At 52.9% G+C, this 25,446-nt stretch overlaps 1 protein-coding gene across 2 annotated transcripts in view; it reads left to right on the top strand.

Annotated features, from left to right (window-relative positions):
* The window catches only part of SIRPA (signal regulatory protein alpha), a 40,134-nt gene extending 24,428 nt beyond the window's left edge, over positions 1–15,706 (top strand). For both annotated transcript variants that reach the window (XM_006089358.3, XM_023754321.1), the window contains 4 exons: positions 606–716; positions 3,924–3,948; positions 10,735–10,774; positions 13,098–15,706. In XM_006089358.3, coding sequence (XP_006089420.1) covers positions 606–716; positions 3,924–3,948; positions 10,735–10,774; positions 13,098–13,352 — 431 coding nt within the window. In that variant the 3' untranslated portion in view covers positions 13,353–15,706. The remainder of the gene's footprint in view (positions 1–605; positions 717–3,923; positions 3,949–10,734; positions 10,775–13,097) is intronic.
* Positions 15,707–25,446: the final 9,740 nt, after the last annotated feature.

The following is a 25,446-nucleotide window of genomic DNA, read 5'->3' as shown; positions in this document are numbered from 1 at the left end:
AGGTCACACAACTAGGGGTGTGGATTTGAACCCACGTTTCTACAGCTCAGCCTGCTCCCGAGGCCCACTGTGCTCGGTGTAGGTTCCCTCCCTGTGCCCCAGGGCCAGCCAAGTCCTTGTTTCATTCAGTGTCTGGGTTCAGAGCCCTTCTGCCTGGGTCCCGGGCACTAATCCTGGGCGGCCCCTGAGAGGTCTGCAGAGCCCACTGGTCACCTGCAAGGGGCCATTCCTCCCCGCCCCATTGAGATTCGGAGTTTGAGTGGGCCCGTGCCGTCTCGGTGGCCACCGGTTCAGGCCGATGCGGAGAACAGGCTGTTCCCCGGGAGTGATAGGTCTGCCCCGTCCTGCAGCCTGGTTTCCACCACGGCTGCAGCACCACGCGGTCTCCCCCTGGCACCGCGGCATGGTTTGTGTGTTATCTGCAGTTAACCCATGTGGGGACGTGTGTGCGGAACCATGAACGTGCCCACGAGGCTCGAAACGCCCGAGAAGACCCAGCCAGATGCTCTCCATTAACGGGCCCGTCCAGGGGTGCGGAGAGCGGTGGGTGGTGATTCTCTGGTTCTCATCTGGCGCCTGAAGCCTCTGTTCTGCCTTGTCCCCAGCTGATCCTGGGAAGTTGAAGGGCATCTTCATCGCGGTGGGCGTGGTGTGTGCCCTGCTGGTGGCCCTGCTGATCGCCGCCCTCTATTTCCTGCGAGTCCGACAGAAGAAAGGTGGGTGCATTCCCTGCTTCTTCCCCAGGAGTGTGCCCCAGGCTGTCCTTTCCAACCGGGGGGGCGGGCACAGGAGGGCATTGGGCGCCACATAGCTTAGCCATTAGGATGTGCAGTTACTTCCAGGAATGAGATAGAAATCCAGAGGGAGCAGTGCCACCGCTGGCGCGACACCCTCACCCGGTGGGTCTGGGTGGGTCCCTCCCGGGGCCTTCCCCTCGTGGCTGCAAGACGGCATCTCTGCTCCAGGCCGTGCCTCCCCATGGCACCTCTATCAAGGTGGCAAACGGAGCTACAGGGTGGGGCGAGGGTCTCAGAGAGCAAGTCATATTCCCAGGGACCCCCGCCCAACGTTTGCTTTCCTCTTACCTGTCCAGTTACATGCCCAGCCCCCAGGCAGGAGGCTGGAAGAGGGTAGGGATCACACCAGCACCCACCTCCAAGGCTGTTGGCAGGGTTAAGCGGGTGGTATATGTAAAAGTTAGGAGAGTACCTGGCACACAGCAAGTGCTCAATAAATGTTACCTCCTGTCGTCAGCATTAAACATGAGCCGCCTCCCTGGGAAACGCCCCTCCCGGTGGCAGGAGGGGACATTGTCGTGTGTGTGTGTGTGTGTGTGTGTGTGTGTGTGTGTGTGTTTGTGGTTGTGTAGCTCCTGTTGTGGCAAGGCCTCTGCCTTTGGAGTCAAGACAAACCAGGGCTGTTATAGGTTCTAAACCATCAGTTTGGCCTCCACGAGCCTCAGTTTGCTCACCTGCAAAATGGGTATAGCAATGCCTATGTTGTAGGATAGTTATGAAACCAAAGAAGCTCATGTGAAATAACAGCTCTGACACATTCTCAGGCCTCAAAAAATGCCTTTTCTGCTCTCGAAGGAGACAAGTTTAAGCCAGTGTTTCTGCAATTTATTTGACTACAAGTGATAGAAATACATTTCATATGTCAACCTGACACATGCGGGCCCCATAGATGAAATTAGAACTGTGATATTTTCTTGTCAGAGTCTATCCTAAGTCCCCTGAAAAGTACTGGTGGCGAACTATCACGTGCCACAGCCCGTAAAGTGCTGTCCTCAGCTGCCTCTCAGCTCGAGGGGGCAGGCCGTGTCAGTCACACGCCTCTTCTGCACCCTCACCTCTGCCCCCAGGCTGCCCCTCCCTCCGGGGCTGGCCGGAAAGCTTAGCTCCGAGTACTGGCCGAGCCTCAAGCTCCCGGCCCAGGAGGGCTAGTCAGGCCCATGTCTCTGGAATCTGGAGGAGCTTCTGCAAGTGACCTACCCAGTGGTTTCCCTAAAGTTCCTGGGAAGCCCCACCAGGAAGGACTCCTTGCCCACCACACGCCACAAGCCAGCCCATTAGGGGGAAGTGCTCACAGTGGCTGTTAGGGAAATCCCAGCCCTTCGTCTAGAGCAGTGGTTCTCAACCTTCCTAATGCCGGGACGCTTTAATACAGTTCCTCATGTTGTGGTGACCCCCAACCATAAAATTATTTTCGTTGCTACTTCATAACTGTAATTTTGCTACTGTTATGAATCGTAATGTAAATATCTGATATGCAGGATGTATTTTCATTGTTACAAATTGGACATAATTAAAGCATAGTGATTAATCACAAAAACAATATGTAATTATATATGTGTTTTCTGATGGTCTTAGGCGACCCCTGTGAAAGGGTCGTTCGACCCCCCAAGGGGTCGCGACCCACAGGTTGAGAACCGCTGATCTAGAGCCTCATCCCTGGGCACCATGTCACTCCTGGCACACCTGAGCTCATTACTGGGGGCTTAGGCATCCAAGACCGGTGTTCCAGAGGAGGAGTGGCAGTTTGGAGAGCTGTAGACATGGGTGTGGGCCACCCAGACCTGGGTGGTGGGTCTGTACATGCAGAGCCCAGCTCTCAGACATACGCTCCAATGACAGTGACAACTAGCACTCGCACAGCCCTTCTGATGTGTCAGGCACTGTTCTTACCACAGACTTGTGCAGTGGTATTATTAAACCCATTTTACAGATGAGGAAACTGAGGCACGGCTAAGTTGTCAAACTTGCTCAGGGCCTCACAACCGGCAAGTGGTGGGGCCAGGATTCAAACCTTGGCCGTGGGACTCTAGGGACCACCCTGCACATCACTTCCACCCTAATGAGATGCCCCTTCTCCCTCATTGGTCCCTGGAAGGATCCGCCCATCCTCTACCTCAATACAGTGAGATGTCTTCATTTCTATTCTACCAGTTACCATTCCTGTGACCGTAAGGAGTCACCCTCCTTGGTGTAAAATGGGGGTGATCAGTCATTCGACTCCCTGGGACATCTCATGTCCTAGTACTTTGCAACCCATCAGCCTCCATTCAGATGTCAGATGCTGAGCTGCAGCCTTCCCACTGCTACCCGCTCACCTGAAAACCCACTGCCTGCCCAGGCCCCAAGCATTAACCCAGCAGCGAGAATGGCTGCATTGTGGCAGCCTCCAGCCTGCTGACATGAGGTGCAGAGCACATTTGAGTGTGCATGTTGCTTTTTAATTACAATTTTGCAGTGAAATTCGAGTCAAATGGTGGCTGAACCCCAGCGGCTTCTCTGTGGGATGCCCCATATCACAGGTTTAAAAATCTCTGAACCAGATGGACTCTTTCTTTCTCCCAAGATCCTCTTTGGGAAAGGTGACACGAAAATAAATGAACGTCCAGCCCAGTCCTGTGAGTCAGAGAGCTGAGATCCAAACTCAGAGAGAAAGGACCCGTCCAGGCCCACACAGCGAGCGAGCTGGTGGCCGCAGTGGGATTCACACCTGCTCCCCAGCTCACAGCCCCGCTGGAATCTTTTCTCCAGCAGGGAAAGGCCACGGCTGGGACCGAGCCTTGATGCAGCGTCTGGGTGAGGAGTGTGGTGGAGTCCAGACCAGGGCTAGGGCAGGTGGCCCCTCCAGGCTGAAGGCTGCTTTGGGATCTGACCTTTGGCAATTCCCAGAGGTGAGAAAGCAAGAAGGCTCAGCTCCTGGCTTTCCCCAATGGGAGATAGTGGGCCCCCCACTGGGGTGAGCACGGGCTTTCCTATGGTTCAGAGGATATGATTTCAACAATTTCTCCCAGTGTCACTGGAGGAAAACGTTTGCCCCCGCACTTCCCCCCCCCCCCAAAAAAAAATAAAATAAAAAACAAAGTATGTTTCTAGGTTAAATAACTGGCTTTTGTTTCTTTTCTCTTGCAGCCAAGGGCTCCACTTCTTCTACAAGGTAAGTGCATCTCTGGGCTACGATGCTTTTGCAATTGTTACTTAGCTGTTTGACAGCCCCAAACCGGAAAAGCAGAATCCACACCCACTGACGCCCAGCTCTGCCAGTCAACCTTCCTGTCTCTGCTTTGGAAGTGCCTGAGGCCAGGCCCATTTTAATTATTGACCCCAGGGCATCGGAGGGGACTTCCACAGACAACCAGACTCTTACGAAATCCTGTTTGGACTGTGGCAGAAGCACAGTCCAAACACAGCACCCAGATCCAAGTTGTATACTTTGCTCTTTCCTTCGTTCATTAAATATTTATTAAGTACTTTGGCACGGGTGGCCCTGGGGACACCAGGTGAGTAGGATAGAAAACGTATGCGCCATCCTAAAGCCCGCGCCCTGGTCAGAGGCTAAGGTGATGACATTGTGTCACAAATGGTGTCTTAGTTTGTTGATTCATCTTTTCAGTGATTCTTACTGAGTCCCTACTATGTGCCGGCTCAGTGCTGGGTGCTGGGGATATAGCAGTGAACAAAGATCAGTCCGGACTTGCCCTGGCCAGTGTTATTCAGTAGTTAGAGGGTCCAAGCTCTAACCACCGAAGGGTCACGGGTTCAATTCCTAGTCAAGGGCATGGACCTGGGTTGCAGGTTCGATCCCTGGCCCCGAAGGGGTGTGTGTGGGAGGCAACCAATCAATGTGTCTCTCTCACATCGGTGCCTCTCATTCTCTCTACCTCTCTCTCCCTCTCTCTCTCTCTCCCTCCCTCCCTCTCTCCCTCCTTCCCTCCCTTCCACTCTTTAAAAATCAATGGGGGGAAAAGTATATATATATATATATACACATATATATATACACATATATGTACACATATATGTGTGTGTATGTATATATGTATGTGTGTGTGTGTGTGTGTGTGTGTGTGTGTATAATGAAAAAATAATCAGTCCGGACCCAAATGGGGTTCACACACCAGTGAGAGAAGCCGGCAGTAAGCATAGAGGTAAATGATATGTAATGTCATGTGACAAATCAAACAGAGCAAAGGGATGGGGATTTAAGGCAGGTCTCTCTTAGGCAGGAGGAGGGGCCCCCTGAAGATGTGAGCAGGTTCTGAGCCAGGGAGCTATGAAGCAGGGGTGTGTGCAGGGTGAGACGGCGGGTGTGGCGAAGGCCCGAGGTGAGAGGTGACGGGAGGCCCAGAGGAGGCCTGTGCGCTGGGGCAGAGGAAGGAGAGGACGGGCAGGAGATGAGCTCAGGGAGATGCAGGCCCACAGGCTCTTAGCTGAGGCCCATGCAGCAGATGTGTTACTCATCCAGGCTTTCCAGCTCTAGGGAGGCCCTGACGTTCACCCAGCAGAACAGAAGCAGCACGCCACAATCTACTACGTGACTGTACCTGCTTGGAAATATAGGAACGTCTGTACTAAGAGCAGCAAATAAAAACTATAAATAGCTTCACGTTTAGGTCAGGTTTTGCCAATATTTTGATTTTGTAGAGCTTTGTGGATTTCAGAATTACAGAGCAGGAACCGGGTCTGGAGGGGAGGCCAGTGGTCTAGGGCTGTGGCCGCTAGGACCTGGGGTTTTACTCCCAGTGGAATGAGGAGCCGTAGGAGGGAGATATCTGACTTGTTTAAGACGTATCACCCTGAGTGTCGTGTGGGGACCCGGCCATGGGGGAGGAGTGTGGAGGCAGAGAGGCGACTTCTGCGGTGGTCCAAGCAGATGACGGTTGCCTTGACCATGGTGGTGGGAGGAGTTGGGAAATGGTAGATGCTGGATACTTTTTGGAGGTTCAGCTCAGAGGACTTGCTGATGGATTGGATGTAGAGTCAAGGACGATTCCAAGGTTGGGGGCAGTGGGGGTGCTATGTGTGTGTGCACACCAAGTATACTCTTTTGCAAGGCCAAGACTCGGCTTCCATCCTTTGCCTAAAAGCCTTTAGTGGCTCTCATGGTTGTCGATAGTCCAGAGGCCCTCGAGTCCCTCATGGTCCGGCCCCTGCTGACACGGACAGTTTCACTTCTGGCCACGCCCAGTGTTTCATTCTGTGGCTCAGCCAGGCCGCACTCTCTCTGAGATGTGCTCCCCACCCCTGCTCACTCACCACCCAGGGTCTCCACAATTCCAGGGGCATCAGAGGGGGCTCTGTGAATGGCACCCCCTGGAGTTGTGCGACATGGAAGCTAGAATGGGCACCCCTCCCTTCAAGCTAGAATGGGCACCCCTCCCTTCACCCGGTTACCTCCTGCTCTTCCTCTGGGCTCAGCGAGGGCATCCTGACGCGCTCAAGCTGTCCCTGCACTTGGCCCCAGATTGTAACCCATCCCTCCTGAGGGCAGGTTCACTTCCCTCATGTTCAGTGCTGGCCATGGCAAATGGAATAGGTGCCCGGCAAAGATTTGTTCAATGAACAAGTGAATGAATGAATGAATGAATGCCACCCTAACCCACTGCAGCGATCTCCATCTCCTCCTCAGAATCCCTAACCCCCCTCCTCCCCTCAGTGGCTTCATGGCCCCAAGTAGGAAAGTATCTCTCTTTTTGTTTTTATTGTTGTCATTATTTTGTATTTGTCTTGTCTTCCCAATTAGACAATAAGTTCTGGGAGAAAAGGGCAATGCCAATAATAATAATGACAACCGCATCAGCAGCTCACATGTATTGAGCCCTCACTGGGCTCCAGGAACCGATCTATGCCTTTGCCGGTATTAGCCCAGAGGTGATTTTAATGATCACAAAAAACCCTATGATTTACTGTTATCCCATGTAATGGAGCAGTGGTTCTCAGACTCCGGTGTGTGGCGGATCCTCTGGAGGGCTTGTTAAAACACAGACTTCTGGCCCCGCCCCCCGAGTGTCTAGTGCAGAATGTGTGTTTCTGACAAGTTCTCAGGTGGTGCTGCTGCTACTGCTCCCGAGCCAGACTTTGAGAACCCCCGTTTAGGAGGTTATTATTGTCCCATGTGTGGGCGAGGAAGCTGGGGCTCAGAGAGGTCCTGTGACCTTCCCAAGTCCCACAGCCAGTGAGTGCTGGCGCCGCCACTCCCTCCCCGTGTCTCCACGCCGAAGCTGACGCTCTTTGTCTGCGCCAGTGCTCTCGCTGCCTATTTCTTCTTCCCCAGAGAAGCCAGCCGTTTTCTGCCTGTTTTTTATTTTTCCATCAGGAGCCTACCCAGGGAGCCGGGAGATCGCTTGCTCCCTTTCATCTCTCTAAACCAAAGCAATAGCTAGCGAGCCGTAATGGTGGTTTCCCATGTAGCAGCCGCTTCCGCTGGGCTGGCTGGAATCAGACGCTTTCCAGAGGACGTTGGCGTGGGCAGCACTGCGCACCACGGGGAGAGTGCCGCGGGGGATGCCGCCGCTTTGAGCTCAAAGCGCCCCTCAGGCTGCAGAGCCGGTGGAGGGACTGGCGATATCCACCTTCCTGGGTGAGGAACGTCAGGCAGAACACTGTCTGTAATCTTCCCCAGCTCCGACGGCAGAATGTGTCTGCTCTCTTAATTGGGCACTGGGGTTCATTCAGTTGGCCATTTGTTCACTTGTCAGACATTCACTGCGTTTATTCTTGGAATACATAGGGCTTCCCTGATTCTTTCATTTATTCATCTTATTGAGCCCAGCTCAGTGCCAGGCCTTAAGCTGGGAGATTGCAAAGGGGAGCAAAAGTGACACTAAGGCCCAGTTCCATGGCACTTTTGATCCAGTGGGACAGATGTTGATTGATTGAGTGATAGATTCATTCATTCATTCATTCATTCATTCATTCCTCAAATATTTACCGCGTGCTAATGCCCCACCACCAGCCCATTACTGGGAGTCAGGGCTCCAGTGGTGGAACAGATGGGCCTAGTCCCTGCTCACATGGAGACCACGGTTTGGAAGCAGGTGATCAAACAAGCTGGGATGCAGATGCTGACTAAATAAAATAAAGCTGGGCTCAGAGCCAAGTAGGAGGTGGGGTGTGGTGGGTGATCAGGGAAGGCTTCTCTGAGGAGGTGACATTTAGAGGATAGCTGGAGGATGGGAAGTCACGAGCCATGGGGTTATCTAGGACAATAGTGGGCCCGGCAGAAGGAACAGCCAATGCCAAGAGCCCGAGGCGGGAGCAGTTGGAGATGTTCATGCATATGAAGAAGGCCAGGGCAGCTGGAGTGGAGTGAGCGAGGGGGAGAGAGATGGGAGATGGGGGGCAGGCCATTCGGGCCTCGCCTGTCAGGATACTCACTGCAGGGCTGAGGGTTTTGAGCAGACACATGATACGACACCATGTATGCATTTTTACATGTGGAGAATGGTAGGCAGGGAGTCGGGAAGGGAAGCAGGAACACGGAGGAGGCACCACGGGAATCTAGGGAGCTGGGAGGGTGGAGGTGATGGAGCGCTTGGGTTTGATGTGTATTTTGGGGGCCGAGTCAGCAAGGCTTATGCAGCTCAGACATGGGTTATAAGGAGGAGAGAGGAGATTCGGGATGGCTCCCACCTCTTTAGCCCGAGCACAGGGCTGAGTAATGGCAGCACCGCTCACGGAGATAGGAGAGGCCAGAGAAGAGGCAGACACACGCACACAAAGGAAAATCTCTTCCAGTCTGAAGTACTGCTCCGAAAGAAAGGAACCCAGTGCTCCGAGAGAGGTGTTGGGGGATTCAGTGCAAGTTTCCCGGAGAAAGGACTGTTTGAAACAGGGATTGAGGGAAGAGAAGGAGTGAACTAGATGAAGAGGCAAGGAGGACTGTGCAAAGGCCCTGGGGCAGTCTGACTGGCATTCATTTCCAGTCACTTTTTAGCACCCGTACGGTAAGGACGCACGGCAGGCAGGCAGACAGACAGACACATACACCAGACGGGAACACACATAAGGAGGTTTGAAATTGTCATCAGGCTCAGCCCAGCCAGCCCGAGGACATGACACCTCAGTTGAGTCTTGAATGATGCAGGAGTTAACCATAAAAAAGTGGCTAAGAAGGTCATTCAAGGGCGTTGCTATTGACACCTAAAGTGTGTCGTATCAAGTAGTCCTCTCGAAGTATTTGGTGGGTGGATAGTGGGGAAATGAGGACAGGGGAATGCATGAGTCCTGAGTGGGGGCAGTAGGGGCCAGACCACATGGGGCTTATGAGCAGGGTGATGAGTTGGACTTGAACCAGAGACCTTGGGAGCCCCAGAGGGTTGGAAGCAGGTGGGATGTGGATAGAGCTGCGTGACCCTCCTTACCAGACGCTGTCCCTGCTCCTGGGGGGTCGTTTCTGTGGCCAGGTGGGGCCCATCATGCCCAGAACTGCTTTCTGAGCCAAGCACTCACGCTAAATCCATGACTAACCCCGCGGCCAAGCCCCATTGCTCGCTTCTGACATTATCCAGGCTAATCCCCAGAGTGTGGCCTGAGAATATATACCGCTCCTGCAGAACCAGTGGCTCTGACTTGCTCACCACCTTGACTGTGACCCTGCAGTGAGCCAGGCCATGGCCTCCAATTACAGAATCAAGCGCATGAATGGCTTCTTTGATTAACCAGGACACTTGATCCTTCCCTCTTCTTCTTCTTCTTTTTTTTTAATCCTCACTGGAGGATATTTTTTCCATTGATTTTAGAGAGTGGAAGGGAGGGGGGAAGGAGGAAGAGGAAAGGGAGAGAAACATGGATGTGAGAGACCCACATCGCTTGGCTGCCCCCCACACGTGCCCCAGCCCGGGTGAGGAACCTGCAACCAAGGTGTGTGCCCTTGACCAGAATCCAGCCTGTGGGCGCGCTAACCACTGAGAACACCAGCCCGGGCCCTCTTCTTTTCTAATGATAAAACCTAGATGTGTACGATATGGAACAGTGGGAGAATATGAGAAACTAAAAAGAGGAAAAAATGCCACCCAAAGACCACTGCTGTTAGCATTTTCCTGTTTCCTCCCAGTGTTATCCACACATTTTTCATAATTAAGATCATTCCACTGAGAATTTTGTTTTTTCACTTATCTTTTAATGTAATCATTCATAATTTAAAAACAGAAACTTCTTCATAACCCTTTTAAATCTTTATCAGCGAGTCTATCCTAATTTCCTGAGGCAGTCCCCCCTGGCAGAGCTGTTAGATGTGAGTCCCTCCCCCACCCTGCTTGCACCAGTGCCTCTGTGCAGACAGCTTTTTTGATATTTTGAATCCCGCCCCCCCGCCACCAAATGCAGTTATGAATCCAAAGATGATGACACCTTCCAAGCTCTTGGTTTGCCTAACTAAGCTGCTTCCCAAAAGCGTTGCCTCAATTTGCCCCTCCCACCAGCAATATATGAAAACTAGAGGCCCGGTGCACAAATTCATGCATGGGTGGGATCTGGCTGGGGGCCCATCGGGCTGGGCTGGCGGGGGACAGGGGCGGCGGGCAGCTGGCTGGAGCTGGCTGGCCAGCCCGCCCCTGATTGGGGTGTTGGGGGCCAATCAGGGCCTGGATCAGGCTGGTTGGCTGCCTCAGTGCACATGATAGCCACTGGTTGTTCCACCATTCTGGTCACTGGGTTTTTATATATATAGATGCCAGTTTCACCATATCTTCCCCAGCACCAAGTGTTATAATTTTCAGAGATCCTTACTGATAGAGTAGCTTTAAAAATTGCTTCAAATTCCTTTTTTTTATGAGACAGACCATCTGTCCAAACACTTGATAAGCAGCTGTGTTTCTTTTGTGAACCACTCATCCATGTCCTCCACCCCCTAGGAAGTGAACCTCAATGTTATTCTTATCAATTTACATGAGCGCTTGAGATAGGGAGGATATTTTTATCTGTGTGTCTCTTTCCTTTTTAGGCTGCATGAGCCCGAGAAGAACGCCAGAGAAATAACCCAGGTACAGTCCTTGGTGAGGTGCCCTTCCTGGGAAACTCGATGGTGTGATTTTCTTGCACCAGCCGGAGCGGCAGATTCACTTCTAAATTAAGACTCCTTTCCCAGGGCGGGAGGGAGGGTGTGGAGGGCGGAGGATCTTTACATTCGTTCCTCCCTTTCCCCTGGTTCTCTGCACGTTCTCGCCCTCCACTCCAGCCAGGATGTCTGCCTTCACCTCCTTGCCTCAGTGCCCCCACTGCACACCTCCAGGGGGCACTCTTCACAGTGCGCTCCATGTCAATGGAGTCAGGCCTTTGCCCAGGCCAGCCCCTCCAACAGGAGCACCCTGCCCGGTTCCCTCCTGGCTCCTCCTGCTGCCTCTCACACCGAGCAGCACGGCTGCCAGAGCCTGTCTTTCTGATGGAAAGACCCTGTGCCATTAATTCCTCCAGCTGGCAGCGTCTCCTCATCATGGCTGAGGAGGTTTCGCGGGCAGCGCAGTTGTCCTGTTTCCAAGAAACCCAGCCTTGCTCCTTCCGGGCTGATGCTGTCAGCCCTTGGAGGCAAAGGGCTCCCCTGTGTCTTGTAACAAGACAGGCCCTGCCCTGAACCTGGAACGTGCGCGCGCCAGCTGTCCTTGACATTTCCCTGGCTGCTGTCATCATTGTAGATGTAATCTGTTGGAGAGAATCAGGGCTGCTAATAGACATGATGTTTGTAGGCCAACATGTTGTGTCCTGCTCCCCGGCCCAGTGCGGCCCCCCAGTGCCCTGACCTTCTCTCCAGTCATTTTACCTCTGGAGTTCTTTCCAGAACCTTCCTGGGAAAGAATGATAGTAAAAAGAACTGAGCAAGGAAACCTGAACAAAATTCAGTCAGCAAAGACTTGCTGAGCGCCTACTATGTGCTTGACCCTGGGCAGTGAGCAGGGCACTCACAACCCAGCTCTGGTGGCGTTTGCAGCCTGGTGCCAGGTGCCAGCCCTTGCGAGGGTTGGGTTTCCTAGAGAGAAGTGTGAACGTGCAGTTTGGGACAGAGGAGCTGTGTGGTCAGACCACAGCTTTAGAACCCAACAGACTGGTTCTTCCCAGCTGTGTGTCTTTGACCAAATGATTTAACCTCCCCAGGTCTCAGTTTGCTCACCTGTAAACTGGGTACATCATTCCGACCAGGCTGTGATAGGGCCTACATAAGGTGACCCAGGTGGTGGCATGGTGCTGATGGCCGTCGGGAACCGAGATCTGTGGTGGTTATGCACCAACCAGAGTTACCTTGGCAGCTCCTCTCCGGCTCTGCAGCATGGGTGCCAGGCACAGAGGAAGCCAAGGTTACCATTCCTGATGGGTAATTTAAGGTGCAGTTGCGAGTGATAATATTAGCACATGGGAGATAGATGTTCAGGTTTGCTGGGTGGCTGATAATTGTGGCCATTATTGAACATGCGTGCTCATCCAGTGGGTGCCAGGATCCATTCTAAGAGCTTTCCCTGGTTGATCTCACCCGATCCTCCCAGCGATCCTGGTGATAGATATGATTATTATTCCCACTTTACAGATGGGGAAACTGAGGCCCAGGAAGGTGACATGAATTGCCCAAAGCCTCTCAGCTAGAAAGAGCAGGAGCAGGATTCGAACTCCAGGCTTCTGACTGCAGAACCTTTACCACCCTCCCCACTGGTCTCATTCTCACATGCCCTTCCTTGTCTCCCAGTGCCCAGCTGCACCCCGAGCGAGGCTAAAATTGTTGCCATTCACTCGTTCGTTCATTCAACACCAATCAAGCTTCCTCTGTGTCAGCCTTGGTTTCTGCATCAGAACAAATGCCTAATGAATATTTGTTGACTAAAAGAGTAAATGAATGCATGTCCCCTCCCCCTGGGGGATCAGCATGTACTCAGACCCCCCAGACAGACACAGCCCTGGGTGATGGGTGCTGTCAGGGAGAAACACGGGCTGAGGAAGCACAGAGAAGGAGCCCTGGACCCAGCCAGGATGAAGCAACGCTTGTTCTGAAATGTGCAGGGTGGGTTGGAGTCATCACCAGGAGAAGGAGGGGGAAGGACTCCAGGCAGAGGGAGGAGTAGGACAAGGCAGGACAGAACGGTGGGAGGAGGTGACACTGAGTCAGCCTGGGAGCGAACACAGTGGCATTTAGAAGATCCTCAGGCTGTGTGAGGAGGGAGGTGGATTGGAAGGGTGAGGCTGCTGGCAGGTAACCTTGGCCAGAGAGGAGCTGGGTGTGAACTACGGCTGAGTCAGTGGAGGAAACAGACGCATCCAGACCTGGTGCTAACGAGTGGGTGAGAGGTAGGGGCTCCAGAGTGACCTTCTCTCCATCCCATTCAGACCCAGGACAACAATGACATCACATATGCAGACCTGAACCTGCCCAAGAGGAAGAAGTCGGCCCCCCGGGCCGCTGAGTCCAACAACCACACGGAATACGCCAGCATTCAGGCCGTCCGACCGCCCGCGCCTGAGGACACCCTTACCTATGCCGACCTGGACATGGTCCACCTCAACCGGGCCCCCAAGCAGCCAGCCCCCAAGCCCGAGCCATCTCACTCGGAGTACGCCAGCGTCCAGGTCCAGAGGAAGTGAACGGGGCCTCGGTCGTCTCTGGGCCTGTGCCCAGGAGCCTTCCTGTCCCCCGTGGGGCAGCCACCCCAGTTCCTGGAGGGCCGGGGTGGTGCAGGTCTTGGGACCCAAGGATGAGGCTGGATCTTGTCTCCCCAACCCGCTTGGCTCTCTAGCATTTCCAGGGTGGCCACAGCCCCCCCACATTGCCACACATGGAGGCCGATGCTGCCAGACCAGCTGGGGAACCCACGTGGGAACTGGCCGGAGCTGCCAGGGGTCCAGGAATTCTCATGCCTCCATCAACCAAGGGTCTTGGCCACGGTCTTGGCGACTCTTGACAGCCTCCTAGATGCTTTGCAGCCTGATCTTCCAAGGTGAGGAGGGAGAAAACCTCACCTGCTCCTCCCACCACCACCACCACCATCCAGCTGGGGCTCTGGGAAAAGTTCTGTGTCGATTCAACTGCCCCATCCACGGAGAATCCAGAAAACAAATTCTGGGACCACATCCCGAGACTCGGTGAGGTTGCTGCCAACGGTCCTGCATCCCGGACTGACACGTCACAAGCCCTGGGGCGGAGGGGACCCGCCAGGGAATCCTCCACCACCACCAGGACTGAGTAACGAGACCCTCCTCCTCCTGCCCTCCGAGACTCCCTGAGGACCAGCAACCTGACCGTGACGCTCCACCTGGACCCGCCTCGCCTTCTAGACCTGAGCTTGCTTCCTCCAGCTAGCACTAACTCAGCAACAGCTCGCTGTGGACGCCTGTAAATTATTGATAAATGTGAAACGTGCAATCTTGAAACTGAGGTGTAAGAAAAATTTGATCTGTGGTGTTTCGTTTTGTTTTGTTTTCTTAAAACAACGGCAGCATTATCTTGGCTCTTTGTCATGTGTTGAAGTACATGGTTGGGTCTTGTGCCGTCCAAGGTTTAGCAGTTGGTTCCTGGAGGGAATATCCTACAGCAGAAAAGGAGTTCCTCCATGTCCCAGGGCCCCGAGGATGGGGAAGAAGGTTCCGTTCCGGCGGCTCCGTGGAGATGCTTAGCCTTCTTTCTCTCCAGGACTCAATTGGCCACGTTCTCAGCCAAGCCACGTGGCTGGTACTACTGCCTTCCTGCCCTGGGCGCGGTAAGTCGGGACCAGCCAGTGCTTCTGCAGGCTGCCTCCTCCACCCTGCGGTCTTGTCCGCACCTCATGCCTCAGTCTGCTCACCTGGACAGGGGAGAGGAAGGTGCCTTCCCTCCCCACCATTCCTCATAAGCACTTTAGGGCCATGCAGGGTAGGAAGCTGTGCCTGGCTTTCCCCCCTCCCTCCACCCCCCACCCCTTAGCGACCTTCCCCCATTCCAGCTCTCTGAACTGATCTCTGCAAGAGAAATCTTCCATTTCTGCTCTCAAACCCTATTGGGATCAAACTGGAATAAATCCAAGACAGACAAGCAGTCTGGGCAGCTGTAAGGCCAGGACTGACCCACCGTTCTGTCCCTCTATCTCGGGAGGTTGGGCAGAAGCTGTGAACCACTGTCCTCTGACCCCCTTCCCTCCCCCTCTTCCAATTCAGCAAGGGAGCCTGGCTGGGCCCAGGGCAAGCAAAAGGTGCACGCTGTGTGTTCGGTCTCCACGTGTAACTGATCAGCTCTTAGAACTGAGACACTAATCCTCGCTTCTCCCCCCTCTGCCCCCGCTGGGGTCCGGAGGTTTGGTGCCCAAGGGATTGCTGCTCAGGCCAGCAGAGCAAGAGAGAAGCTGACCCATCCTGCCCGTCAGCGTGGCCTACGGATGGGACTCTGGGAGCTCAGCGCAGGCCCAGCTCTCTGGGGGACTGTGAGTTGGTGTGTTTGACATGATGGCATTCAGGAATGCGCTGAGCCAACCGGCCATGTGGGCAGCGTTGGCCCAACGAGCTAGAGATTCTCTGTGGCATCTGGGAGCGCAGTGTCCCAGCCACCTGCCTCGGACTGTTCCCAAATTCCAAAAGGTTGGCTTGTGAACCTTCGTCTCCTTGTCTTCTGCCCAGAGAAAACGCAGACACGCGGACACACACTCACACGGAATCTCGAAAGAATGTTTCCTTGGTGCCATTTTAATTTAATTTAATTTAATTTTGAATTTTGGAAGGGGAGTGAGGGAAGGAGGCCAAGGGAGCCGTGTCGTTTTAGCTCCAGGCTGGCAGCCTGGAGATGCTCCTACCTTGTGTATCGAACCCCAGGAAAAGGAAGAGGTCGAGACAGCAGTGCGGAAGGAGCGTGGTTTGGAGAGTTTATTTTAAGACTGCTGGGAAGGAAACAGGCCCCATTTTGTATATAGTTGCAACTTAAACTTTTTGGCTTGCAAAATATTTTTGTAATAAAGATTTCTGGGTAACAACGACCCCTCTGGGTGCTGCGTGTCTTTGTGCCTCTGAGAGTGTCCCCCTGCCCCCAGGAAGCCGGGAGAGGATCGCATGTGGGCCTGGGGCTTGGCAGTGATCGTGGCTTTGGTCCTCTCTCTGGGGTTTTGAATAGACACAGAGACTTTGTGTCGGTGGCTCAGAGGGAGTCGGGATAAGATTGTGCCCAAGACACCAGTATAAGCAGAATTCTGACAAGACAACTGAGTTTGAATCCTGCTCTGCCACTTTGTAGCTGCAGGAATTCAAACCACTCACCTCTCTAAGACTCAGGTCAGTCTGCAGCACAGTGGGGACAACAGTACCCCCACCAGGGTTACTCTGGGGACTAAAGGGGGTCACGGGGCGCCAAACCCTATGCTTGGGACATGCAGTCCTTCAGAAGCACTGGGCCTTTTCTCCCACCACAACTGCACACTGAGGTCTGGTTACCCCTCACCACCCATGGGATCTTGGACAAGCAGAACCTCACTCCCTCCTCTACCGAATGCAGAAACCTAACGCTTGTCCTAGAATATCCTTGATGATTCATGTCAACTGCTAGTATACAGTAGGTGCTCAATAAATGTTAGCTTCCTTACCCCCTCCATTAGTATAGTAATAGTCTTAGTGGCAATTACATAATACTTCATACTTCCTGAGAGTTGGCAGTTTTCACTGATGCGTTCTTCTGAACCTCACAACTTGAAGTAGGTAATAGTCTTGACCTCATTTTATGAATAAGACACAGAGAGGCAATGTAACTTATACAGGGTCACCCAGCTGATGAGTGATGTTGCTGGGACTCCAGCTTCCTGACTTTGGTCCCCAACATCTAACCTCTGAGCTAATACCAATACATCATGTATTATTACTATGTAGTATGGTAAGTAATATGCCAAGTGCTTTATAGTTATTAACTCATCTAATCCCCCCAACCACCATGTGAGGAAGGAACTCTTGTTATCCATATTTTACAGATGAGTAAACTGAGGCACAGAGAAGTTACGTCATTTCCCCGGTGTCCCATAGCAGAGCCAGGGTCTGAGCCCGAGGAGTCTGGCTCTTCCCCGCTGCCTCCTTTAAATCTCATCACTGACAGCAGTGCTCATGCCCATTTTGCAGAGGAGAGTTGAGGCTCAGGACGTGCACGTGACCTGACCACGCCCTGACCAATCCCCTACAAGGAATCTTTCATTGAGCTGGGACTTGCACTCGGATCCATAAAAGCTCCCGGGACCATCCCTGAGCCCTTGGCCTGGTCCAGGTGAGCGGGCACCTGAGGCAAAGAGCCTCCTGCAGGGCCCAGAGGTCACCTGCCTCACAGGCCAGGACCTTGGCTGGGATGGAGACTCGGCTCTGAAATCTGGGTGCTGCTGTGGGGATGAGGTGTTCAGGCCTGAGTCCAGGCTGAGTGGGCGGGGAGCACCTTCTGTTTCCTGGGAAAGTGGGGGAGGAAGGACCGTGTGTCCAGGCAAGGAGACTCGGGGAATGTATTTCATGCAGCACCTGGGCCTGGCTTCTCCACAGCTCACATCTCCAGGGCCGCAGGTTGGCAGGCAAATGAGAGTTGCCAGGAGCCAAGTGACCCTCTCGCTGCCCGCCAGGAAGTCAGTCAGGCCCTTGGCATTTACCGGGCACCTCCTCCGGGTTATTCATTCTGCAAAGGAGAGTGATAGGAACCCCCACTCCATGGGGACCCAGAGGCCCCGCCCACTTTACACGATAATCCGAAAAGTCTCTGTCCCTCCTCAAGATTCTAATGCCCAACTGTCAAGCCCCTGTGTCTTCTAGTTAAACGTGGATCAAGTTTATTTTACTTTTACATAAGCACTGACTATGTATCAACAGTCTCATAAATTCCGTACAAATAATCCTATATAATAAAAGGCTAATATGCAAATTGTCCCCTAGACCAGGAGTTCCACTGGGAGTTCGACCAGGGGTGGGGCAGGCCTGCCCACCACCCAGGGTCCCCCCCCCACCCCCAGGCTGGCCCAGCCCTGATCGGCCCTGATCGGGGTGGGCCAGCCGGACCCTACCTGTGCACGAATTCGTGCACCAGGCCTCTAGTAAGTTATATATCAATTCACTCCATCCTCTTAACAAACCTGTCAGGTAGACACTATGATTATCCCATTCAATAGAGAAATTAAAGCACAGAGATATTGTGCATCTTGTTCAAGGGCTGCCATCCAGGAAGTGGTGCAGCTGTGGGTGTGGGTGGGCACTGGGTGGGCAGGTAGGGGTCTGGGGGTTGCTGGAAAGACAGCAAGGCCCTCAGAGAGTCTTGGGGTGCATTGAGCTCTAACAAGGAGCCAGAAAACATCACATGGCCTCACCCCCAAGGATAAGAGCAGCAGGGCTGTCCTGGTCACCTGACTGACCACCAGCCAGCACCTGTACCCTTGGGCCTCCCAAGGCTTGGCCTGCCTCCACTGGGGTCCCACTGTACCCATCCGTTAACCACGGCACTGTGTTTGACCAGGGTCTGGATTTGTTTTCTGAATGCAAGATTATAAATGTAAAATTGTAAATGCTTTAGAAAACAAGTGCTCAAAAACAGGCAAAACCTTGGTGACAGAGGTCAGAGGGGCTATCCTTGGAGGGAGCAGTGACGGGAGGAGCCGGAGGGGCCACTGGGCGATGGGATGTTCCAAGTCTCCGTCTGAGTGGGGTTACGTGGGGCCTTGCAGATATAAAATCCTTACCGTGTCTGCATTTCCCTGTGTGTGAGTTATACCTCAAAGTTTCAGAAAGACCGGTGCCCTGTCACCCTGGGGTTCACCCCCCAACTTTGATGCCTGCCCCAGCCTGTCAGTTTCTTAAAGATGGTGTCAATGCTTTATCTTTGTCCTCAGGCCAGCCCAGGGCCTGGCTCCCACGAGGGCTGGGGGCGTGCTGCTGAGTTCATTTGAAAGCTAGCATCCCAGTGATCAAAATCACACATGAAACGTGAAGAAGTGCCAACCTGGGCAAGGAGACCAAGGCTGGCCACGAGGATAACCACTTATCTGTCATCTCTCCATCTGCTGAGGCCCCTTAATTACTCTCCCCGCTCACCCTATGCCCCTCCTGCTTTAGGCTATGGAGGCTGCTGCACAACAGTCCTCACCCTGTGGCCTTGGGCAAACGGCTTCACCTCTGCCTCAGTTTAGTCACCCGAGAAATGGGACAGTAGATGTCTGCACCCACAGCCTTCTCATGAAGGTTAAATAGAGTCTAATCAAGACCCTGTGCAACAGAGTGGGGCAGACAGCAGTCAACTCACACACACTCACACTCACACCCACACATACACATTCACACACCACACACACGTTCACACCCCCACACTCACACATTCACACCCACATGCTCATACATTCACACACAATCACACTCACACATTCACACCTACATGCTCACACACACACACATACACAATCACACTCACACATTGACACCCACATGCTCACACACACACATTCACACAATCACACTCACACACATACATACACACAATCACACTCACACACTCACACCCACATGCTCACACACACACACACAATCACACTCACACATTCATACCCACATGCTCACACACACACATTCATACAATCACACTCACACACATACATACACACAATCACACTCACACACTCACACCCACATGCTCACACACACACCCCACGACCAGGTTCTCAGCGGAGCTCAGCAATGGTGGGCCTCCTCTCCTGGCTGAAATAATGGTATCCCCTCCCTCCCTCCCTCACTAGCCTGGCTCCCTCTAACCAACTTTGGAGAACACAACACACCAGCCTGGTTTTCAGGGTCACCTTCCTTCACCCCACTTGATCTTTTTAAGGACACTTCCTGCTCTTCCCCAGCCCAGCCTGGATTCTGGCCAGATTAGTCTTCCTGTCCCATCAAATACCAGGAAGACCCACCTGTGACTGCCCTGGTCACACCCCATAGTGACTCAGTGCTCCCCAACCAGACCACGACCTCCCCACCACCAGAACGTCACTTCCTTCCGTTAGGATCCAGCCCCGGGAAGGGGCACTGAAAGACCACCATGTGCCAGGCAGGATCGGGGGCACTTGACCTCGTTATTTTCACTGAACCCTACTTCCTTTGGATGTTTGATGGGTGCTATGGTGTCCATTTCTCAGATAAGAAAATCGGGGCTCCGAACAGTAAAGAGATATAAGCTCAAGGTCACTCACTCAGCCAATAATTATTCCTCAATAATTACTGTGGACCTGGCCCTGTGCAAAAATTCTCAGGCGACCATGTTGACAAAAGATGGGCCACACCCGGGTGAGCTCATGGGCTGTGAGGGAGCCAGCGCATCTGGTAGTTCCAATACGTGCACGAGTGTTGCTAGGACAAGGGGTTGTCAGCGTGTGATTTTCAGGAAGCTATAAAACATGATACATGCAACTACAGAAGGAACACATTACTGAGCGAGCCAGCAGGAGGGGACGGCCGAGTCCAAGAGGAAATGGGTATTTACAGACGTTTGAAAAAGGAATTCAGAATAACATTTTTAGGGTACATATAAAACTGGTTAATGTTCTACAAAATAATAAAACTCAGATCTTTGGAGCGATTGTTTCTAAAGACAGAAGTCAGTTACACCTCTCCTGGACAAAAAAGCACAAAAGCTGGGCCCTAACCAAATAGCAAAGTCAAACTCGAATGCATAGAATGAACTAACCCTTCAGTGGGCCTTTTTAAACAATGCCCCAGTATGGCAATAAAAAGAAGTGATACCTTCTTTTGTCTTAATTATAAGTTTCCAATACTTTTTCTTATTAGGAGAAAATACACAGTCCTCACTCAGCCCACATAGGGCAGAAAAGGCTTTTTGAAAAGGAAATGCTTTCAGCTTGGGCCTAAAAGATGTGTATGAATGAGCCAATGAAAGAGGGTAGGAAGGAGGCAGTGCTGGGCAGACGCAAGCCTTCCCCATATGGGCCGGCCCCTGCCAAACTCCGCAGCCCTGCATTGCACGGTCCTCCCCCATCACTCTCTGCAACAAGTGTCCTGACAGCTCCCGAAATGAACCACAGGCCCTTTGCATATGCTGCTCCCTCTGCCTGGAACACTGGCTGGGTCTTTCCTTCTTGTCCTCCAGTCCAAAAACTTGGCCAAGTTCCTTTGTTCAACACCATCCTAACCCTGCCCAGAATTCTCCTTTGTAACCTTTGTCACCATTTGCAATTATACATTGACCCTGTGATTATTTTATTAACATCCTTCACCTCCACCGGCCTGGGAGCTGCCTTGGGGCAAAGTAGGTATTGCCTTTGCTCACCAGTGTAACTCCAGTGCTCAGTCCATAGAAGGCATCCGATAAATATTTGTTGGCTGGATGGGAAGAGGAATGGAGGGATGGGAGGATGGAGGATGAGAGGATGAATGAATGGGAAGATGGATAGATAAGAAGGAGGAAGAGAGGATGAATGGCTGGATGGATAGATGCATGGGAGAATGGATATATGGGAAGGAAGGGAGGGAGGGAGGGAGGAAGGAAGGAAGGAAGGAAGGGAGGGAGGGAGGGAGGGAGGGAGGGAGGAAGGAAGGAAGGAAGGGAGGGAGGAAGGAAAGGTGGGGAAAGAACATAAGAGAATGTAAAGAAGCCTAGGAGCTGGAGACCGTGTGGCATCTTAGAACTGAAAGTGCCCGGCCGGCAGGTTTGGAACAGGAATGAAAGCCCGGTCCGCCTGGCTTTCCCCGCCGAGTCAGTCTGCCTTTCACCGTGACGCTGGCTTCAGAGCAATCACTTTGTAAAAAACTGACATGTGCGCCCCAACAGGCGAGGAGCCTGTGGCCCTCGTCTGAGCCTTTGGTGCCTCGTCTGGGGAAGCTGGGGCCACACTTAGAAAACAGGGTGACAGATTGCGAAGGTCCTTCCCTACCCTGACATTGCACAACCTGGCGCCGCTGGTGGGTGTCCCATCTTCAAGGGCTGGTGGGGCTGGGCTGCTCAGCGAGAGTCTCCTCCTTGGCCTCGCTTCAAGGACAACAGGCCAAGGCCGCATGGCGAAGGTGCTGTTCCCAGCCACCGGGCCCTGTGCCCCCGCAGGCTGCTCTGGGCAGGGTCAGCTGGTGCAGCAGCCGGTCACATGGATCTGGGCCACAGACCTGTCTCCAGAAGCAGGCCGGGTGAGCGTTTAATGGCGAGCAGGCTGTGGGTGGACGAGCTGTCAGCTCCTTTCAGCCCGGCTCCCTTGGTGCCCATAAACAGACCCTGTGCACATGCGGACGAACGCATTACCGCCGATATTATGTGCGGGTTGCAAAGGCGCTGGGGTGGCCGGGCCCGGAGCTGCCATTACCGCAGGACCTTTCGCTGAAAAATATTTCTTGGGGCAATTAAATCTTCAGCTGTCTCCTTGCAGGGAGTGCCAGCTTGCATTTTAATTATCCTTAAAAGAGGGAAGTAGGGGAAAGGACACAGGCAAAGGATTAAAAAAATAACAGTCTGCTTTATAAACACGGCCATCATCTCAGGCTGTGCATCTATTCAGAAAGTTTCTCCCCCATCAGCTCACAAGCCCTGACCCTTTGGCCCCAGGCTCCCTGGAAGGGGCCATCTGGGGTCATGGGGAGGTGGGGGGGGGGGGACGGGGCAGAGCATGCCTGAGTGGGGGCTGCGGTTTCCCTGTGGGGGAGTCACCATGGCCGAGGTGTTATTCACGCTCCTATTTGTCACTACTTTCTACCAGGTGGAAATTATTAACCTAATTTTACAGACAAGGAAACTGAAACTGAGACAATGATTGTTAATAACACGAGCTACTGCAATAAAAAGGAACAAACTACCAATACACACAACAGTGTGGATGGACCTCCGAAACATATTATGCAGAGCCAAATCAACCAGACCCTAAAGAGTGCCCCCTGTGTGGTTCCATTGGTATCAAGTTCTCCAACCAGCAAAACAAATCTATCAGGACAGAGAGCAGAGAAGAGGCTGCGGGGAAAGGAGGAGGGGTTGACTGAAGGGCAGAGGGAACTTCGGGGAGACTGAAATGTCCTTTATTTGACTGAGGTGATGCTTACTTGAGTGTATAGATCCATCAAAGCTCACCGAACAATATTCTTAAAAGGAGTGCATTTTATTGTTTGTAAGTTACACCTTAAGAAAGTTGATGTAATCATTATTTTACAACTAGAGGCCCAGTGCATGAAATTAGTGCACTGGGCGGGGGCGGTCTCTCAGCGCGGCCCTACACCTTCTCGAAGTCCAGGACCCCTAGCTCCTTACCGCCCGCCCACTCGCTGCTCCTTAACTGCTCGGCTTGTTCCTCCTTAGCACTGCCTCTCCCGCCACTGCGCTCACCAGCCGTGAGCCCCGGCTTCTGGCTGAGCAGCACTCCCCCTGTGGGAGCACACTGCTTTTATTATACAGATACATAGAAGTTAATATTTATCTAGATTCTAGACCGTACTCTTTCCCAGTCCTTATTGTAAGCATCCTCTCTGTGTGAAGCCGTTCATTTATCCTTCACAGCAATCTGTGACGTGGGCACTTGAAGGCCCCAATTTCCAGATGAGGAAACTGAGGCACAGAGAAGTTAAGAAACTTTCCTAAGGGAGGCAGAGCCTGGGTTCAAATCCAGACAGGCTGCCTGTCGAGCCTTATAGCTTTGAAAGCAAAGTCTGAGTTTCCCAGCTAATGAGTCCTGGAGGCAGAATGCAATCCCAGGGCCTCTCCAACCTGACAAAACAGGCAGAAGGGGAAATTCACTCAGAACTATTTCTCCAGCAGCTGCTTGAGGTCACACTGTGGACACAGGATGCAACAGAAAAGTCCCAGGTCCTTTCAGGCGGAGGGAACAGGTGAGGCAGGGATTGCCAAATAATCACAAGAATGAATGTGACCTGGCCAGTGTGACTCAGCTGGTTGGCCGTCATCCCGTACACGGAAAGGTCACTGGTTCGATTCCCAGTCAGGGCACATACCCAGGTTGTGGGTTTGGTCCCAAGTTGGGGTGTGCACAGGGGGCAGCTGAACAATGTTCTCTCTAACATTGATATTTCTCTCTCTCCCTCTCTCTCTCTCTCTCTCTCTCTCCAACATATATATTTTTCAAATGAATGTGAAGTTGCAGTCCATGGTGAGTGCTCAGAAGGGGAGGTTACCGGGGACCCAAAGGCACAATGCACCCAGGGTGTTTGCCCAAGACCACACCCTCCAGTGGGAACAGAGCTGCTGGGGCAGGCACCAGATTCCTGAGCCACTTGCTGGTAACTCCATTTCCCTTCCAAGCTGCAGGCTCTGCTGATTCAGGACGAGTTTTACAATCTTGTCTTTCCAGTGGGCAGAGGCCCTTTGAAATCGTGCCTGCCCTGCTCTTAGCACCTTGAGCTTAGAGCTCAGCTATTTGGAGAATGCCCCCTGTGCATTCCCCTGGCCGGCCACCCAGGGAGTCGCATTCCAGTGCCGTGGGAGCAACGTGCTGGCTGGCAGCTGGGAGCCAGGCCCCTGAGGAAAGACCCTGGCCTTGAGCCAAGCACCCAGGCCCTGCGGAGCCTCCGTGTGGCCTTGGCTGCAGAAAATGGAGCAGGATTTTTTGGCAGCGAAGGTTAGGCCTGTTCCCAATGCTCACAACCTTGGCTGATAGGTACCCGGGCACATTCGCCAATTTATTCCTCTCAGTAAGCTCTGGACCACCACCTGGGCTCCCAGGGGAGCAGAGAGAAGGGAGGTGACTTGCTGAGACCACACCCCAAGAAGCGACTTGGCATCTGGCTCCCTCCCTTTGACATCCAGGGCCTCCCGAATCTCACCTCAGCCTCTCCTTCACCGAGGACACACTCATCACCACTTAGTGAATATGTTTTTGGGAGCCAGACTCTTTGGATTCGTTTTCTGGCTCCCCTGCCTTCCAGCTGACCTTGGGCAACTTTCTCAACCTCTCTGGGTCAGACTCCTCCCCTGCAGAATGGTGCTCATGACAGTACTTCCCCCGGGTTGCTGTGAAGATCAAAGGAGATGAGACAATAAATGAGAAAGTGGTTACCACCGGGTCCAGATGGGCAGAGAGTGGTAGCTATTCGTATTGCATGCGTTTTGTTTTTACATACATGGGCTCATATCCAACTGCTTTATGTTTGGGGCACCTTTCCAAACACCTCGTTCTTTTAAACAGCTTCATGAGAATTCTTATCTTCATTTGTTCGTTCATCCTTTCATTTGCCAAACATGTGTGTAGTATCAGCTTCTTATACACCCGGCAAGGACACACAACATATTAAGTCCTTGCTCTCAGTTCTCGTAGAGAGACAATTAACAAGCACACAAATAAATAATCGAGCTCATTTCACCTGCCGAGTGCTACGAAGAAAACAAGATGGTGCAAAGTGATGGAGAGAGACTGGGTGGCGAGGGAGAAAGCAATTGAAATGCAGTGTTCTGATTCCCTGAAGAGATGGCATTCAGACAGCCACCAGCAGACAGAGAAGGGGGAAGGCCGGGGAAGAGCCGGGGCTAGAATATTTCAGGCAGAGGGAAGAGCCAGGGCAAAGGTCGTGAGGCTGGACTGAGCTCCCTGTCGTTTGACTGGAGGTAGAGAATGAGCATTTTTGAAATGATGGTGGCGAGGCCAGCTGGGGCCCAGCGGGTGGGGCCGTGGTGGGAGCTTGGCTTTTATCCTGAGAGAAATAGGAAGCCGCTGGAGCAGGGGAGACGCCTGCTCTAACACGAATTTTCACAAACCACTCCGGCTGGCTGCCGGGTGGGAATGAG

Source organism: Myotis lucifugus, unplaced genomic scaffold (assembly GCF_000147115.1).
Source record: "Myotis lucifugus unplaced genomic scaffold, Myoluc2.0 scaffold_60, whole genome shotgun sequence".
NCBI classification, from domain to species: Eukaryota; Metazoa; Chordata; class Mammalia; order Chiroptera; family Vespertilionidae; genus Myotis; species Myotis lucifugus.
This window is presented reverse-complemented; position numbering and strand designations above follow the sequence as displayed.